Source organism: Manis pentadactyla, chromosome 9, assembly GCF_030020395.1.
Source record: "Manis pentadactyla isolate mManPen7 chromosome 9, mManPen7.hap1, whole genome shotgun sequence".
Taxonomy (NCBI): Eukaryota; Metazoa; Chordata; class Mammalia; order Pholidota; family Manidae; genus Manis; species Manis pentadactyla.
The window spans coordinates 54297787-54316851 of record NC_080027.1 but is presented as its reverse complement, the minus strand read 5'-3'; the positions used below and the strand labels follow the sequence as shown (position 1 = coordinate 54316851).

At 37.5% G+C, this 19065-nt stretch overlaps 2 protein-coding genes across 3 annotated transcripts in view; both read left to right on the top strand.

Moving 5' to 3' along the window:
• The first annotated feature begins 35 nt into the window (after nt 1-35).
• On the top strand, nt 36-14206 carry PSMA1 (proteasome 20S subunit alpha 1). The gene is made up of 10 exons (XM_036918071.2): nt 36-187; nt 1407-1451; nt 1733-1834; nt 3743-3846; nt 5727-5815; nt 6416-6486; nt 6597-6726; nt 7860-7939; nt 10942-11052; nt 13834-14206. Exons 1-10 carry the CDS (start codon nt 185-187, stop codon nt 13888-13890), a joined length of 792 nt encoding a protein of 263 aa, XP_036773966.1. The 5' UTR covers nt 36-184; the 3' UTR covers nt 13891-14206.
• Nucleotides 14207-18339: 4133 nt separating this feature from the next.
• The window catches only part of COPB1 (COPI coat complex subunit beta 1), a 50976-nt gene continuing 50250 nt past the window's right edge, over nt 18340-19065 (top strand). The window contains exon 1 of one of the 2 annotated variants that reach the window (XM_036918070.2): nt 18340-18491. The gene's annotated coding sequence lies outside the window, so the exon portion shown is untranslated. The remainder of the gene's footprint in view (nt 18492-19065) is intronic. The other variant, XM_057507414.1, reaches the window with a different exon arrangement.

Genomic DNA, 19065 nt, shown 5'->3' with positions numbered 1-19065 from the left:
CGGGCGCTTTGAGGGCGGGGAAGCGTTGTAAGCCTATCGATGTTTCTGGAATAGACTGCCCTGCCCTGCGCCGCCGCCGTCAAAACCCCGCAGCCTTTTCTGTAGATCGCCGAGTGGTAGTTTCGGCAGTGCTCCGCGACCCGCAGCTTTGCAGGAGGCCGCCTGCCAGGCCCGCGCCGGAACCATGGTGCGTTGGACTCCAAGCGCTGGCAGGGTTGGGCGGAGGTCCGCTGACTGGGAGACGGCGAGCCGCTTCTTCTGTCATCCTCAGGGCGGCCCGGGGCCACAGGGCACGGGAACCTCGGCCGGAGGGAGGGTTCCGGCAGTGATTCAGCATCTCCGGCCTGGCCGGAGAGTGGCGTTCGGTAGTCGCTGTGGCCTTTCCCCGGCTTCTTTCGCCCCTCAGGTTCTTTCGGTGGAGTAGATCCCGGGTGGTCCAGAGTGGACCCTCGTGCAGTGTGTGGGAGGGAGAAAGAAAAATAGGGACTGGACCTGGAGGCCTCCCTGTACTGCCTGTGCGGACTTTACCCCAGGGCTGGGGTCCCTGGACTGCGTCCATTTTCCTGGTGGGACCGTCCGGTTTATCTCTCCCCTAGCGCTTGGTCAAAAAAGGCTCTTTTCAGACACTTTGTCCAGTCACCTAATTTTACAGATGAGTAAACTGAGGCCAAGAAAAGTGCTGTTATCAGGGTGACAACATAGGGCTCTGGGCTTCGAGTACTCTGCCATTCCAGCACTCAACCTTCTCACCAACCCGTCTCCGCCGAGATTATTTTCCCACGTACTGTTAATGGACTTATTAGAATAGTCATTAAAAGCAGTAATTGTTCTGACTGTACCTATTTGTGACCACCTCTAACTTCTAAAGACATTCTTGGATTTATTCATTCAGTACCAAGGTTTATACCTACAAGGCACTGTTAAGTGCAGAGAGGGTTCAAAGGTAAATCAGCCAAGTCCCTCATCATCATATGAGATAAAAAGGGGCGTGCATATAAAGACCTGTTGTTGGGGACTCTGGGAGAAGAGACAGGAAAGGCTTCAAGAGATAGATGTTTGAGCTAGTTTAAAGAAAAGGAATGCTTTTAACCATTTATTATGGCTGGATACAAGGCAAGAGTGTAAGCGAAGACACAAAGGAAAGTTGACACATGAACCCAAAGAGAGTGCCGTGGACAGTGGTAGAATTGGAAATTGGGAAGCTAGGTCCATCTAGATCTGTGGGCTTCTAGCTTCTAGTAAATGTAAAACTGGCTTACATGTAAATACAGAAGTAATTTTCTAATGAGGCTATAAGAATAGCACTGTGTTAATGTGGAATGGAAACAGGAGAACATTTTTTCAGGATAGAACTTGTTAGGAGATGGGAATTTTGTATTAATAGGTCTTTTTTCTTTTACTTTCAGTTTCGCAACCAGTATGACAATGATGTCACTGTTTGGAGCCCTCAGGTAAAATAGTGTTTCATACTATTTCTATGAAGTAGCTTTTGTTTATGTTTAATATGTTTAGAAATTCATGAAATTGTAAGCTGTGAGAAAATGGAATGTAACCACTTCAGACACTTGGAACCTAGATTTATCATTAGAGTAAGTTTCCTAGTTTTAAAAAAAGTAATTTGAGCTTTAACTATACTTACCTGAGATTTGAGAGCTCTAAATTAATTTTAAATATATAAAAGGATCTTGTAAGATGACTCTGTAAGATGTGGGGTTTTTTTTTTTCTCTTTAGGGCAGAATTCATCAAATTGAATATGCAATGGAAGCTGTCAAACAAGGTTCAGCCACAGTTGGTCTTAAATCCAAAACCCATGCAGTGTTGGTTGCACTGAAGGTAAGTAAAGCAATAAATATATCTTCCTACTTTATAGGTGAAAAACTTGTACTCTGAAAACTGTAAGACACTCATGAGGGAAATTAAAGAAGACACCAATATATGGAACAGAAATAAATGGAAATCTATCCCATGCTAATGGACAGGAAGAATTAATATTGTCAAAGGGGTCATCCTGCCCAAAGCAATTTACAGATTCAGTGCAATCCCCATCAAAATACCAATAGCTTTCCAATGAACTAGAAAAAATAATCCTAAAATTCATATGGAACCATAAAAAAACCAAATAGCCAAAACAATCCTGAGAAAGAAGAACAAAGCTGATGGGATTATACTCCCTGATTTCAAGCTATACTACAAAGATCAATAATACAGAATATAGAGAGCCCAGATATAAACCCATGCACATACGATCAATTAATATACAATAAAGGAGCCATGAATATACAGTGGGGAAAAGACTCTTCAACAACTAGTGTTGGGAAAACTGTACAACTACATGTAAGATAATGAAACTGGATTACTAACTCCATAGACAAAAGAAAACTTGAAATGGATTAAAGACCTAAAATGTAAGCCATGAAACCATAAAACTCTTAGAAGAAAACATAGGTAAAAATCTCTTGAACATAAGCATGAGCAATTTTTTCCTGAACACATCTCCTTGGGCAAGGGAAACAGAATCAGAAATTAATAAGTGGGAACTCATCAAACTAAAAAGCTTCTTTACAGCAAAAGACACCATCATCAGATCAAAAAGGCAACCTATAGTATTGGAGAATATATTTTTTAACAATTTATCGGATAAGGGGTTAATATCCAGCATACATAAATTCATATGCCTTAACACCAAAAAAAAGCAAGTAACCCAATTAAGAAATGAGTAGAGGACCTGAACAGACATCTCTCCAAAGAAGAAGTACAAATGCCCAACAGGCACGTGAAAAGATGTTCCACATTGCTCACTAATCAGGGAAATGTAAATCAGAACCACAATGAGACATCACCTCTCACCAGGTAGAATTGCCACTATCCAAAAGACAAGAAATAACAAGTATTGGTGAGGGTGTGGAGAAATGGGAACCCTCCTACACTGTTGAAGGGAATGTAAATTGGTGCAGCCACTGTGGAAAGCAGTATGGAAGTTCCTCAAGAAACGAAAAATAGAAATACCATTCAACTCAGTAATTCCACTTATAGGAATTTACCCAAAGAAAACAAAATCCCTGATTCAAAAAGATATATGTACCCCTGTGTTTATTGCTTCATTATTTATAATGGCCAAAATATGGAAGCAGTCTAAGTGTTCATCAGTAGGTGAATGGATAAAGATGTGGTACATACATGCAGTGGAATATTATTCAGCTGTTAAAAAAAATCCTGCCATTTGTGACTACCCTAGAGGGTATTACACTAAGTAAAATAAGGGAGGCAGAGAAAGACAAATACCGTATGATTTCACTTATTTCTGGAAGATAAAAACAAAACAAAATGAACAAAACAGCAGTTGACTCAGACACTGAGAAGTGACTGGTGGTTACTGTGGGTGGGGGGCTTGGGGTGAGTAGGTGGGAGGGGAGGGTGAGGAGGATAAAGGGGCACAAAAATCCTCAGTCATTATATATTAGTCATGAGGATGGTAGTACAACATGGAGAATATAGCCAGTGATTCTGTAACATTTTCCTATGTTGACAGTAGCTGCACTATTAGGGGGTGAGAATTTAATAATATGGGTAACTGTTGAACCACTGTGTTGTATACTTGAAACTAATATAAGATTGTATATCATTTGATACTTCCAATAAAATAATCTTACTCCTTTAAAAAACAGAACTATTAAATGTAAGTTTCACTGTAGATAATAAAATTATAAACTTGTTTTTATATCTTATGATGTCCCTGTTTAGAGAGCACAATCAGAGCTTGCAGCTCATCAGAAAAAAATTCTCCATGTTGACAACCATATTGGCATCTCAATTGCAGGACTTACTGCTGATGCTAGACTGTTATGGTAAGTGTGATCATGAAACACAAAACAAACATCCCTTTTGATTCATCCAGATTAAGATACATTAGGAAGTTGTCTGCCAGTTTTACAAATTAAGATTGTGAATACCTTAGTGAATTTGGGTTCATTTACTAAGTATTCCATTTTTTTGATCCCTGTAGAAGTAGCTAATACAATTAACCATATTAATCTTAACACTTTTGGGAAGTCACTGAAAAATGTGATACTTGTTAACTCAGTGTTTATTGTTTATGGTGATGTCACATTTAAGAAGATCTTGACACTGTCTTGTTTCTAAGGATCAGCCAAACTACCCTTGCTATCTTTAATATCCAAGTGTTTATTAGGCAAATACTGAGGGTAACAAAGATGAATCAGACATAGATCTTGTCTTATAGCAACTTAAAATATAGTAGCAAATCTCTAATATAAAGTAGAAAATGGAGAGTAACAGGGAGATTTCTGTGAGAGTCTAGAGATAGAGATTATTTCTCATTGAGATACACTGTGTAAATGAAGAGCTGAGGCTTTGAAATCACACAGATTGAGTTTAGTTTCCACCTTTACTATTTAGTATATGAGATTGGGTTAATTACTTAAACTCTCAGTTTTTGTAGTATTTTCTTTATCCATGTTATTGTTAAATAGCCTAACATGAAGACTACATGAAGACCTATAAGAACACATTATCTTCAAGTAATAGTGAGTGTATGTGTTTGGAGGTGGAGGTAGAGCCAGAACTAATCTCTTAAGTCTATGATTTAACTAGGTAAGAAAGAATATAAGCACTAAAGGCAAATAGTAATGCTAATATTTAAGAATTTCAAGTTACTCATTGAACCTCTGGCTCTCTTAGATCAGTGATATAGTGACAGCATTACTGGTTTGTGTCAGCTCTTGAAAAATGTAAAATGTGTTTCATTGTGCAATACTTTTTTTAACCTTGTCTACCTAAAATAATGCCTTGGCAACGTATAATCACTATAAAAACTTAATTAATGACACATTTTACATTGTTTTTTGTACTAAGTCTTTTATATTTGTATATTTTGCACTTAATAATACATCGCAATTCAGACTAGCCACTTTATGTGTAAGTGCTTAGTAGTCACATGTTAGTTAGTAGTGCCTGCCATATTGGGCAGTGCAGTTTTAGACAGCCTTTGGAAATGGACTTAAATAAAAGTGCTGAACAGATAGCTTGATTCCTACAGTCAACATTTCATCATCAGATGTGACATACACATAAACAGGACAAAGCAACATGTAAAAGAGCATATCCAGTTCTTACTGTTTATCCTGTTGGCTTTAATAGTTAGGCACGAATTCCCTTTTCCCCAATGTTAAACTTCCATGAATCTTGTCAGGTTTAACAGTGAAACTCAACAGTCTAGTGTCCTGAATCTCCTCTAGAGTGCTGCCTATGGACAGAAGTAACATTTGTAGGAACACAGAGTAGTGTTCTAGTATGGATCGATTTCTTGGAGTTGTTCTGTTGGGGAAATTTTAATAAGCTTTAAAGAAAAAAGCAAGCGGTTACTCTTGTTGTTGGTTCAAGACCTAGAATTAAGACAGTCTTGTTGACAGTGGGAAGGATAAGAGAAGAGAGATTGTTGTTTTTCTCTTCCTCAGCCTTCTCTTCTGTATTCTATAAAGTGCTCTGAGACAAAGGTTATCTAGAGCTAAGGAATGTTGTAGTCCTTTAAAAACCTCATGTGGCCTCAGAGTTTCATATAAAAATGCATTTGATGGCCGTGTCTTTCTTGTTCCCTTGTAAACATAAAATCCATGTAAATGGAAGAAAGGAAAAAGAAATCTAACTATTAAGATTGGAATAGCTCTCTGTAATTTGAAATTACTGATTTTTCTTGTTTCTTTTTTAGTAATTTTATGCGCCAGGAGTGTTTGGATTCCAGATTTGTATTTGACAGACCTCTTCCTGTGTCTCGTCTTGTGTCTCTAATTGGAAGCAGTATCCTTTTTATTTTTGGACATGAACTGTAAAGGGTTTTGATATTCAATCCTTATGTTAGCTATTAGAATATGATAATTCATAATGTAGGTAAGATTGTGAAAACTTTAAGGCTACTTTACAGTAATAGAATGTTTAAAATTTAGAAGGGGAATTATGGAAAGTTTTATCATGGAAAAATGGGTTCTAAAAAAGGAATTGGGTTGCTCTTGCCACAAACCTTATAAGCAATCAGTATTTTCCAGGCATAGATAAACCCAATTTCAGGAAGACTATCCAAGTATCATTTTTATAGAAGATTTAAAGTTTTTATTGTGGTTCTAAGTGTCCCAAAAAACCCTAGACCCATAATATCCAAAACAAGTGAAGTTCTCCACATGGGAGATAATTTTGCTAGCACTCATTCTTGGATTTGGTAAATAGTCATTTTAATACTAGGCCAAAGAAATACTGCTCATTTATTTCTTCTTCTGTGATGGATTATGCAGCCATTAAGAAACATCTAGTTTAAATGCAAAATCTGCTTTGTAAATGTTTAATTTGAAAGTAAAGACAGTACTTTATTCCATGTTAGAGAACAGACTCTTTAATTAGTTTAAGAGACCCAGATCCCAACGCAACGATATGGCCGGAGACCGTATGGTGTTGGTCTGCTTATTGCTGGTTATGATGTAAGTTCAGAGAGTATTGTTATATTATACTGATTTTTTAAACTGACTAGAACTTTTCTGATTTCTAGCGCAAACGAAGTCAATAATTATGAATTTTTTTCTATTTGTAGGACATGGGACCTCACATTTTCCAAACCTGTCCATCTGCTAACTATTTTGACTGTAGAGCCATGTCCATTGGAGCCCGTTCTCAGTCAGCTCGCACTTACTTGGAAAGACATATGTCTGAGTTTATGGAGTGTAAGTGATTTTTTTTTTTTTTGCCCCCTCCAGTCTATATATAGTGAATAAACACAGTATCCTAAATGAAGAAAATTATCAGTCTTACAGAAAGAGTTTTTAAAAAAAATTAAGCCTGTGAAGTGATTATTGTTTTTGTCACACATACTAGTTTTTAATCCCTTCTGGCTACTGCAGTAGTTCAGTAACTGTAGAACTTTATCAGAAGACAAATATGTGCCACCAATCTTGAAGATTGTTGACTCAGTTGGTCTGAAATATGTCCCAGCCAGGGTTGAGAACCACTGTATTAGTTAACAATTATAAATTCTATTTACAACTTTTAGTTTAGTTTTGTATAATTCTGTTCTTATTTTTACCCACACAACATTTCTGCACTAAGTAATCTACAATCAAGTAAAAAAGTCAGTATAGCTGTGGAAAAGATAAAAGATGTAAGATATGATAGTACAGGTGTTCAAGTGATCTGCTTATGCAAGGGTCTTCGATTTTAACGTATGTTTTTTATGTATCTGTTAAGGTAACCATGTGGTTTCTTCCCCCTTCATTCTATTGTATATTAGATTGATATTTTAATGTTAAGCCAGTTTTGCATTCCTAGGGATAATCCCTCTTGGTCATGGTTTATAACATAAGTAATATGTATGAATGTTGTTGGATTCAGTTTTCTGGTGTTTTGTTGATTTTTTTGTGTCTGTATTCGTAAGGGATATTGATCAGTAACTTTTTTTTTTGTTATGTCTAGTTTTCATACCAGGGCACTAATGCAGTAATCACTGCTCACATAGAAAAAGTCAGAGACTTCTTTTACAAAGAGCAAATACAGTGACTAGCATTCCACCAAATATTATAAAACTTCAAGCTGTATCATTTGTGAACTGAGGTTTTTATTTAGCTTAGCATAAGAAAAGGTTAGATTTAATAATAAAAATTATGTGTCCTCATTGTATAAAATTATAGTCACCAGTGTTATTTATTATTAGATGACTACAGAGCTGAACATTAAATTTTTGGCTATTGTGATATATTTAGTGTGCAACTAAAACCATGATTTCAGACTGTAGGTCTGATGAATAAAAGAAGCCTGCCATCAAGATGAATTTAATAAATAATTGTTAATTTATTACACATAGGCAATTTGAATGAACTGGTTAAGCATGGTTTGCGTGCCTTACGAGAGACACTTCCTGCAGAACAGGACCTAACTACAAAGGTAAGTATCACATTTTACAACTGTAGATAATAACATAACAGTTTAATCCTTTGTTACATAAATATAATAGAGGAGTATATACTTAAGTTCTTTAAGTTGAGTGATGGCTCCCTTGGCTCATTCTTTTTCTTCAGGCTATTCTCTAAGTGATCTGATTTTGAGACAACTTTTAAACATTTCTTTCTTGTATAAAGCAATAAAACTAGTAAGTCTGATGTAGAATGTCCTTCATGTCTTTAGCATATAGGAATATGTTCCTATTATTAATTCAGTTAATAAATATAGGTATTGAGCACTTACCATTTGCAGGCACTAAGCATTGAGAATATAGTAAATACAACAAAGATCTTAGCCTTCATGGAACATACATCCAAATTGGGGAGAGGTAGACAATATTCCCTTGAGTAAATTATATAGCATTTTAGAAGGTAATAAATGCTATAGAAAAAATAAAACAGGTTAAAAGGAGAAAGTGACCAGTTGGGTCTGGAAAGAGGTGTGGCAGGTATAATTTAAAATAGAGTGGTCAAGGATAGTCTCACTGAGAAAGTGAAATTTGAGGAAAAGACCTAAAGGAGGTGAGTGAGTGAGCCATGCAGATGTCTAGAGCAAGATAATTCCAGGGAATACAGTGTAAGGGCCTTCAGTGCAGAGTGTTCCTATTATTTGAGGCAAGGATGTGAGTAATGTTGGAGCCAGTGATCAAGAGGAGAAGGAAGAATGGAGTCAGAGAGGTAATGAAGGCCAGATTGTGTATGTCCTATAAGCCACAGTACGTACTTTGGATTTTATTCTGAGTGGGATGTTAGATTTTGATCAGAGGAATACCATGATTTGATGAGGTTTTCAAAGAGTCACTCCTGTTGCTGTTCTGAGAACAGGTTGTTATGGGTGGAAATAGTTCTAAGGCTGTTACAGTAATGCAGGTGAGAGATTGTGCTGGATTAGAGAAGAGTCAGAGTTGGAGATGATAAGTTGTTCAGTTTTGAGTATGTTTTGAAATTAAAGCCAAAAAATTTGTTAACAAATTGGTTATGAAGTATGAGAAAGAAAAAAAGTATGTCTTCAAGGTTTTTGCCTTATTTAAAAGGAAGGAGAGATTTATAATTTACTGAGATGGGTAAGACTGTGGAAGAACAGGTCTTGCGGTAGAGGTTATGAGGAAGATCAGGTAGGTAGTTAGGACATATAAAATCTGAAATGCCTGTTGTTTGTCCATTGGTGAGAGAGAGCAAGCAGTTATCAGATGTCCACCCCCTGGAGTTTGGTGGAGAATGATCCTGCCTAGAGTTATAGATTTTAGAGTCTTTATGTAGAAATGGCATTTAGAGACTGGACTATGAGATTGCTAAAAGGAATTAAATAGTTCAACGAGAGATTGGAGGAGTAGTCCATGGGCACTCCAACCTTTAGGAGATGAGAAAGATGGCTAAGGAGATAGAAAGGAAACTTGGAAAATGAGTCATCCTTGAAAACAAATGAACTATTTCAAGGAGGGAATGAAAAATTGCTGTAGATTGAAGAAGATGTATGTTGAGAAGTAACCATTAGATCAGCAATGATGTCAGTGGGAACTTGAGCAGTTTAAATTAATGGAACATTCGGGCAAAAGCCTGATTGGAATTCAATCAAGAGAAAATGGGAGAAGAAGAATTAGAGACAGCTCTTTAGAGGAGATTTTCTGTTTCAGGTCCAAAAAATGGGGTGGTGGCAAGAAAACAATGTAGGGAGGGTTTTTTGTTGATTTCCTAAAATGGGAGAAATTACAGCATGTTTGCTGCATAGTTATATGGACAATCCAGTGTAAAGGGATACATTTATATAAGAGAAATATGAAAAAAACTGCTGGACCAATGTCCTTGAACAGTACACAGGTGGAAAGGTAGACCATAAAGAGTAAATTGTACTGTCCATTTATAGTGACAGGAAGGGAGAGAATCTAGGGATGTAGATGCATGGAAGAATGGATACTGGGGGCTTGTGAATGTCTCTTCTAACTGGTTCAGTTTTCTCAGTGAATAGGAGCAAGGAGAATGGAACCTGTTAGAAGTTGTCCAGGAGAAGGGGTGATTGAATGATCTAGGGACCCATATAGTGAAATGCAGGAGCCGTTAAGGACCTACTTGAGGTTAATGATCATTAATTAAAATGCATCAGTCAGCATTTTATAAATCCATTTTGTTATAGTGATTGGATCATTATTATTATGTATGTGAAGATTTTATTAAAAATAAAAGATTTTATTTCTACTCTTTTTGAACATTTTTTATTATAAAAATAATAAATATTCTTTCAAAAAAATTAGGAAAATATACTAAATTGTTCTTATCCTTTTAAAATACCTATAATGCCATTACTCCAAGATGACTATCTTTTAAAATTTGGATATGCAGTTGACTGTTGACATTTACAATTTGGAAAAGTTTGCTCAGGTATCTCACTTCTTGATGTCTAATTTTTACTGCATTACAGAAAATGGCATGTATCTCCCTATAGGTCAAGTTTTCACAAAAATTTTAATGTTACAGGAGTTTCTTTTGCACTGTTAGCACTTACTGAACATTTTAACAATTGCTCTTTAATTTTTCCACGTAGAACATAGTTCCAAGCCCCCACCAAATTCAGCACTTTAGAACTCAAAACTTAATTCTATTTCCTTGTTAAGAACCATGTCTTAATTTACACATGAAAGAAATTTGATTAATTCTTAGGAGTTAGGCTTGCCCGCTCACACTGGTCTGCAACATGTTCCCATTTTGAGCCAAGTTCCAAATTTCTAGGTGACATAGACCTTTGGGGTTTCTTACAACTATCAAAAGTAGATATTAGATCTGCAAATCACAAGGGTCTACTTGTTTCCTTCCTTTTTTCCCTCCACTTGGGCATTTTTAAAGTCTTATTCAAGTGCTATATAAATTTTTTTCCCGCTTTTCTCAACATTTATCATAAGCATTTTAACAACCTAAGTTATTTTGAGTTTTAGTATTTGCCTTTTCCCTCAGAATGTTTCCATTGGAATTGTTGGCAAAGACTTGGAGTTTACGATTTATGATGATGATGGTGTGTCTCCATTCCTGGAAGGTCTCGAAGAAAGACCTCAGAGAAAGACACAGGTCAGTGACTGATAAACACTAAAGACCAGTGCTAAACTGCTCTTCTACTATAACTCTGTAAATCTGTCATCATTAATTATTGAGTTAGGCTCATTTAAATAGCAGTAAGAAAACTAAGAATTGAGTAACATGAAATACTGAGGGGTCAGTGATCCCTATAAACACAAAAAGGGTTGTTGATGTGGTTATTCTCACAATTGCACTTTCTCACAAATCAATGGGTTGACTATGACTCAGCTAAATAGTTCCTTGCTAGTCTCATTTGGGGTCTTTGAAACACTGCAGTCAGTTGAGGGGATGGGTCTAGAACATCCAAGATGGCTATACTCACATGCCTTCTTTGCTCATTTTCTAGGCACCTCAGAGGGACAGCTAGAAGGCTAGGACCTCTGTTAGGCTGCCTAGGCCTGTGTCCGTGTAATCTCGGGGCCTCTCTTTCACCAGGGTCTCTCTGGCGAGGTAGCAGCTCAGAGATTATCTTTTGAAAAAATTCAAAAGTGAAAGCTCAAAGCCATTCTTAAGTCTGAGGCCTACAACTGGCGTAGCATCATTTCTGCACATTTTGTTGGTTAAATCAAGTCATAGAGCCATCCAAGATTGTATAGGAGGGGGGACTGAGAAGTTTCTTGTGGTCCAGCTTTGGAAACTAAGTTGGCTCTTCACAGATACTGAGAAAAGGATCAAAAAGTGTTGTTAAATATCAGGTTAAATACTGATCTTTTTTGTTGGATGTTTAGAATATAAATTTGCCATTTATTGATGCTTATTTGATAGTTATGTAATAAAAAGAAAGTGTCCTGTATGGAAATTTTTCTACAGCAAGAATTTTTTTTCAATTTGAAAAGGATGTATATTTTTTTATTAAAGTCTGCAATCTTATGTTGGTTTCAGATACACAACACAGTAGTTGAACATTTACCCATATTATCATCAAGTCCTCATCCCCTCCAGTGTGGTCACTTTCATCAACTTAGTAATATGTTACAGAGTCATTAACTATTCTCCATGCTGTACTGCCGTCCCCTGACAAACCTATTATATTGTGATTGTGAATTACAGTGCCCCTTCATTCCCTTCTCCCCCGCTCCCCAGCCTTCCCCTTTGGTGACCACTAACCCCTTCTTGGTGTCTGAATCTACTGCTATTTTGTTCCTTCTGTTTTGCTTTGTTTTTATTTTTATTTTTATTTATTTATTTATTTTTAATTTTATTTTGGTATCATTAATCTACAGTTACATGAAGGATATTATGTTTACTAGACTCCCCCCTTCACCAAGTCCCCCCCCCACATCCCCGTTCACAGTCACTGTCCATCAACATAGTAAAATGCTGTAAAATCACTACTTGTCACCAAGTTCACAGTCACTGTCCTTCAACATAGTAAGATGCTGTAGAATCACTACTTGTCTTCTCTGTGTTGCACAGCCCTTCCCGTGCCCCCCCAACACTATACATGCTAATCGTAATGCCCCCTTTCTTTTCTTCCCGCCCTTATCCCTCCCTTCCCACCTGTCCTCCCCAGTCCCTTTCCCTTTGGTAACTATTAGTCCATTCTTGGGTTCTGTGCTTCTGCTGCTGTTTTGTTCCTTCAGTTTTCTTTTGTTCTTATACTCCACATATGAGTGAGATCATTTGGTACTTGTCTTTCTCCGCCTGGCTTATTTCATTGAGCATAATACCCTCTAGCTCCATCCATGTTGTTGCAAATGGTAGGATTTGTTTTTTTCTTAGGGCTGCGTAATATTCCATTGTGTATATTTACCACATCTTCTTTATCGAATCATCTACTGATGGACATTTAGGTTGCTTCCATATCTTGGCTATTGTAAATAGTGCAGCAATAAACATAGGGGTGCATCTGTCTTTTTCAAACTGGAGTGCTGCATTCTTAGGGTAAATTCCTAGAAGTGTAATTCCTGGGTCAAATGGTATTTCTATTTTGAGCATTTTGAGGAACCTCCATACTGCTTTCCATAATGGTTGAACTAATTTACATTCCCACCAGCAGTGTAGGAGGGTTCCCCTGTTTTGCTTTGTTTTTATACTCCACAAATGAGTGAAATTATACAATATTTGTCTTTCTCCACCTGGCTTATTTCACTGAGCATAATACCCTCTAGATATCCATCCATATTGCAAATGGGAGGATTTTTTTCTTTTTATGACTGAATAATATTCCATTCTGTATATGTATCACATCTTCTTTATCCGTTCATCTATTGATGGACACTTAGGTTTCTTCCATATCTTGGCTATTGCAAAGAGTGCAGTGATAAACATAGGGGTGTATATGTCTTGAAAAGGATATTATTGGTACTGTTTGGAGGAGGAAGATTTACATTATTTAAACTGCTATTGGTAAGAATGCAGGACTGTTCAGAAAAATGCAGTCAAATGCCACAGAGCTGGTTTTTTAAGTCATATTTTTGCTGTGCTTATTAGTGCTAAAGAGGAAAAGAATCTAAAATGTGCTGGATGTGCTGGATGTATTTTAAGGCTTAGTAGTGACTAAAAGTAAGGCCTTTTTTCTTGAACAAGACGAAGATGATAAAATGCTGAATTAGTTCAGTGATGCTTAGGTTTTCAGAACTGTAAAATTATATCTATTTTAAGAAAAAGCCCTTTGTTCAGAAATTTCAACAAGACAGTGAACTAAATATGAGTATTCACAATATCTCCTAATCCATTTTTCTCATGATTTTTTATCATGTAATATTTGTGATTAGAGTATATATATCAGTCATTCACTGTTCTTCTTTTCTTTTTTCTTCCGCTCTTCAGCCTGCTCAACCTGCTGATGAACCTGCGGAAAAGGCTGATGAGCCAATGGAACATTAAGTGATAAACCAGTGTGTATGTATATTGTCAAGTATGTAAGAATGCAGGAACACATACTGATGATAATAATCTGTACTTTCAACCAAAAGATGAAGATTGGTGGAATGGTATGTTTTAGGAATCAGTCCAGATGTGAGTTTTTTTCCAAGCAACTTCACTGAAACCGTATAATGGTGTGCATTTTTCTTTCAGCGGGTCTATATAATTATTTTCTAGAAAGAACAGTTATCTGTACTAATGTTTTTATATGAAGAACATAGTGTCTTTGTGGTTTTAAAGAAAACTGTGAAATAAAATTGTTTCACCTGCTAGTGTATTGGGTTTTGTTTTTTAAGTAGCTTCAACTGTAAATAGTAGTTTGACATTACAAGTGGTCATCTGCCATGTTTGCCAAATTAAACTGCCTTATTTTTAGTGATGGGGAAAAATAATACCTCTTATCCATCACAACTTTACACTGATTCCCCAGTGTGTGGCCTGGCTGCATGAGAATCAGAGGAGGTTTGGTTCAGAATACAAATTTCAGGTAAAAATACAAATAGAAACCACTACTTCCCAACAGTACTAGCAAGATAATTATTAACATATGAACGGTTTTTCTTTCCAACCAGCAGGTGGCAGTAGTGATAGCTCTGGTCTCAGGGCAGGGAACTTTTTGCAAAAACAAGGTAAATTTTAATCTCAAACCATCGTTTCCTTTGATCTTGTCTAGCGCTACTTCACCTTAATCTTTAGGCTGCCTTCCATTATTCCTATGAGCTGTTTACACAGATATTGAAGAACAATTATCTTAGACCATGCAAAATGAAATTGGAGAAAAATCTGATTATTTTATTTTATTTTTGACTGGGGAAAGTAAAGCATTAATTCGGGATCACAGTGTCAGTACCCTCTCTAGTTCAAAGTGGTCCAGAGGGGGCTGAGAAGCCCAACTCTTAAGAATTTGTTTCTAGAAACTGTAATCATGAGCTCATATCCACTATGCTTCCTCAGAGGTGAATCCTAAAGGGTGAGGAGGTTTAGTGGGGATGATGATAGGTAACCAATATAACAGATATGAGCAACTTCTCACCACAGCAGAGTGCTACTAAAATTTTTTAATTTAGCCAGTTTCCATGTCATATCATACCACATTTCTTTTGAATATATACCTCATCGTAGTATCTCTAGGTCATATGGAAATTTTTTATAACTTCTTGAGGAACCACAAAACATTTTCCACAGCAGCTGCACCATTTTACCTGTCCACCAGCAATGCACCAGAGTTCCAATTTCTCTACAACCTTGCAAACACGTTTTCCATTTTTTTGAGAATAGCCATCTGTGGGTGTGAAGTTATAGTTCTCTTTTTATTTGAAATATAATTGATACACAATATTACATTGGTTTCAGATATGCAGCATAGTGATTCAATAATTATATATACATTACTAAATGTTCACCACAGTAAGTGTAGTTGCCATCATCAACATACAAAGATTCTACATTATTATATATTTCCTATGCTGTACTTTCATCCTCATGACTTATTAGAGGAAATCAGGTTGAAAGAAGAAAACAATCCAAATTTTTGCTGCTGAGAAACCTAGAGGAGTTATTTTCTGGTATTCATATCTTTCTATAGAGGAGCAGTCCATTTATAGAAGGGGAACCTGGGTTTTATATCTAATTCTAATTAGCTGCTGTTGGTTTCAGGCAAGTTCCTTAGCCCTGTTTTAAGGAAATCTTATGGAGAATTTTTGTGAAGGTTAAATGGGAGAATTTATGTGAAAACACCTTATACACTCTAAAATTCATAAAATGTTAGTTTAATTTTTTTTCCAGGCTGCTCTAAACTTTAAAATTTGTGACTTCTGGAAGGGCAAATGGTAAGAGACTGGCAATCTTGTTGAAAGACTTCTGACAAAATACAGAAATGTGTGAGATGGCAGTCTCTACTCTGGAAGTAACCTCAAGAGTACTGCCATTTGAGCTCGGGATGAGGCCACAAGTACTGTTTGATATACAGTGGAGTTGCATCAGGAGCATGTAACTTAACACAAAATAAGTGAATGAGAGGGAGTGCTCCCACGTGCCACCAAACTCAATGGATATATAGTCTGAGGGAGAAAGCAGAAGCAGGAAACTTCATAATCTGCTCTTGCCCCAGGTCTCTCCCCTTTGTGTGAGCCTCTTTGTTGAGTGATTCTATTGTTTAAAGAGTATGTGTGTGTGTATTTTGTACCTATTCCCTTAATGTAAACCAATTACTTGTCTGGTGCTCAGCTGAAAAAAAATTAGTGATCTGTATTGTACTTTGGAGGCAATTTGAGTAGTTTTTTAATACGTGGTTTTAGCTTTACACACTGACTTCAGAACTAAAAATCCTCATCCCAATAAAATTCATCCCTGCTGCCTGTACAAGTTCATTGTGATGCCTTTTCATGTTGCTTGGTCTCAGTCATTCCACATAGTCTGTGTTAAATAATTTAAAAAAAAATTCCTAATAATGTCCTTTCATAAAACCTATCACTTTGGCATAAAAAATAATATTCAATTCACCTGAAATCTATTAAGCATCTATGTGAGCAGCTTTGAAGACCTGATATGGTTAAAAATAAGAAGCAGTAAAGTTGGTGACAGGATTCAGATTCTAGTCCCAGCTTTTTTAGTGTTTGCCCATTTGATGATTTGGGTTTAAGACTCTTTTTCTCCAGGCCTTTATTTATTAGACATCTAAATTTTTATGATTTTTGGTTTATGACAAGGTCCTTGCTCTCAATTACAATTTGAAAAGCATTCAAAATGATATAATTACATGCTAATGTAAAAATAAGCCCCCAAACAAAGTGCATGTTATAACAAGTTGGGAAGAATTCGGCTACATAAGGTCCTGATAACTGTTTAACAAGCTCTGTATTTAAGAATATGCAATAATGTATACACTGCCAATGACAAATTTAAGTGCAGGCCTAAAATGAGGTTTTGTTAAACATTGCATTTTCTTGCCTTCTTTACATATTTAATAGGTTTCCTTAATGACTCAGTCATGATAAGCCTTATTCTATACACAATCTTGGGTTGATCTTGGGGGAATCATTATACCTAGTAAAAAACCAATTTCAAAAGAGCATTGTATAATTTATACTACATCTTCCTGAAATCACAAAATTGTAGAGGTAGACACACGGTCACTAGTTGCTAGGGGCTAAGGAGGGAAGTGGCTATGACGAAAATGATAGCAGGAGGGATCCTTATATCTTGACTGCTGGTGATCACATGAATCTAAACATGTTAAAGTTGCCTAGAACTAAATATACAACTCAGTACATGTAAAACCAGCAAAACCTGAGGATGCATAAATTTTATCAATGTCAATTTCCTGAATTTGATAATATTGAATATAATGTTGAATTTGAATATAATTATGCAAGTAATACAATTGGAAGAAACTAGTGAAATTATATGGGGTTTCTAACACTACAATTATTTCAAGACAAAAAATTTTTATAAAGTGCACAGGATTTGAGGAGCACTCTTAGAAAGTGATATAAACACATAAATGGTCCTTGCAGTGTATTTTGGGTGCTTAGAGAATTTTTTCATGTTTTGCTTGATTGTTCCAAAAAGAAGAAATCTCAGTGGATTCAAGATAGATGAGGCAGTTTGTGTTCTGTCTCTGTGAGGTAAATCTGTTAATAAGGACAGGTTCTGTCAGACCTCTTTGTGTTCATATTTTCCCTAAGGCTACAAAAACTTTTTATAAATTAATCATTGAAAAAAATTAACCACTGGCTAGAAAACCCTTTTTGGGTGGGGGGTGGCAGTGTGGGGATGTGGAGTCTCAAATAGGCAAAACAGAAGGTGCTGTGGCTGAATGTAGCTATAACTTAGGCCTTTGGAGATAGGTAAAAATCCTTTAAAGCAGTGACTGTCAGTCTCCCTTTATGCATAAAATTTAATCAGTGCTCAGAAAGGATCATGAAAGGGACTATCAGTAAATAAAGACCAGAAATTACACCAGTGCGACCTTGATGTTCAAACTACCCCAGCCTAACTGCAGAGACAAAGGTTCGGACTACTGCAGATGTTATGAACTGAAATGGACCCTCAGTCCCTTATTACAAGGACTGAAGTTACTTTCCCAGTTTGTTAGCGGGTGAGCTAGAAAAGGCCTTCCAACTCCCAACCTCCACAGCCCTAGTATGTGTTTCTCTTCTCGTCAAGCCCTTCCTCCCCTTAGCTATTTTAGTTCCTGGAAGAAGAAACAATTTCTAAGTAGCGTTTAATGATCACAGAGCTTAATTCAGCACCTGGCCTGCAGGGAAAACGTACTAAATACGTTTCCAATCCTCTCTGCTGCCTACAGCTAACCACATGGGAACTTGAGAAGAGGCAGAAATTTATAGGACGTTCTTGCAGCGCGCAACCGCAAGACGGAGAAGGCATGACCTTTCTGAGTTGCCGTAGGTGCTAGGTGGTTCTGGTCTTGGTAGTCTCCCCACCCATTTCCACGTCAGCCAAGGACTCTGTGGATCCGCGGCTGCAGCTGCGGGTCGGAGCCCAAGCAGACGGACCCGCGGTGGTCCTAGCTGCTGCCCGTCGGAGCCAGGTAGCAGGCAGTAAGCCCCCAAACCCCGAGGCCTGCTGGGTCGGGCAGAGTCGGAGGAACTGGCTCTCTAGCGAGAAGATGAGGAGGGGGAGCGACTAGGCCGCTCCCGTCCGGGCCTTGCGAAGCGGAACGGGTGGGCTGGGAAACTCCGGGCCGGACTGCCCATCCCGGCGTGCGTACAGCCCAGAGCTCTTCTCCCTCCCAGGACACCCGGGCTCGCCGTTCCAGGCCGGGGCCTGCTTTGCAGGAGAAAGGGTGAGGGGACGGGAGAACAGCACACGATAGAGGGACCCACTGACACAGTCGGGTCCCACCCACGGTCTCGATAAAGAGCTTTAAGATTTTAGCAGAGTGTTCGTGCACAGGATCTCTTAACTTGAATAGCCCTGATTGTGTGTTGTTAAAAAAAAAAAAATCACGGTTCTATAACATAGTGGGGCTGGAGGACTGTCTCCTCATTGTGGGTCTTAATTCTGCAGTACGGCATTCTTAAACCCTGGGCGGGGTAGTGGGGTGGGAGATGTATTCCTTAGGCCGAGACTGATAGATGTGTTTTTTATTGTATTAGGCTTTATTTTTATGGG

Bases quoted from the DNA above. Each gene is read 5' to 3' on its own strand.
- PSMA1 (XM_036918071.2), top strand. The intron at 1,452-1,732 runs GTAAAATAGTGT...TTTTCTCTTTAG, and splicing joins TCACTGTTTGGAGCCCTCAG to GGCAGAATTCATCAAATTGA. The intron at 5,816-6,415 runs GTATCCTTTTTA...AATTAGTTTAAG, and splicing joins TGTGTCTCTAATTGGAAGCA to AGACCCAGATCCCAACGCAA.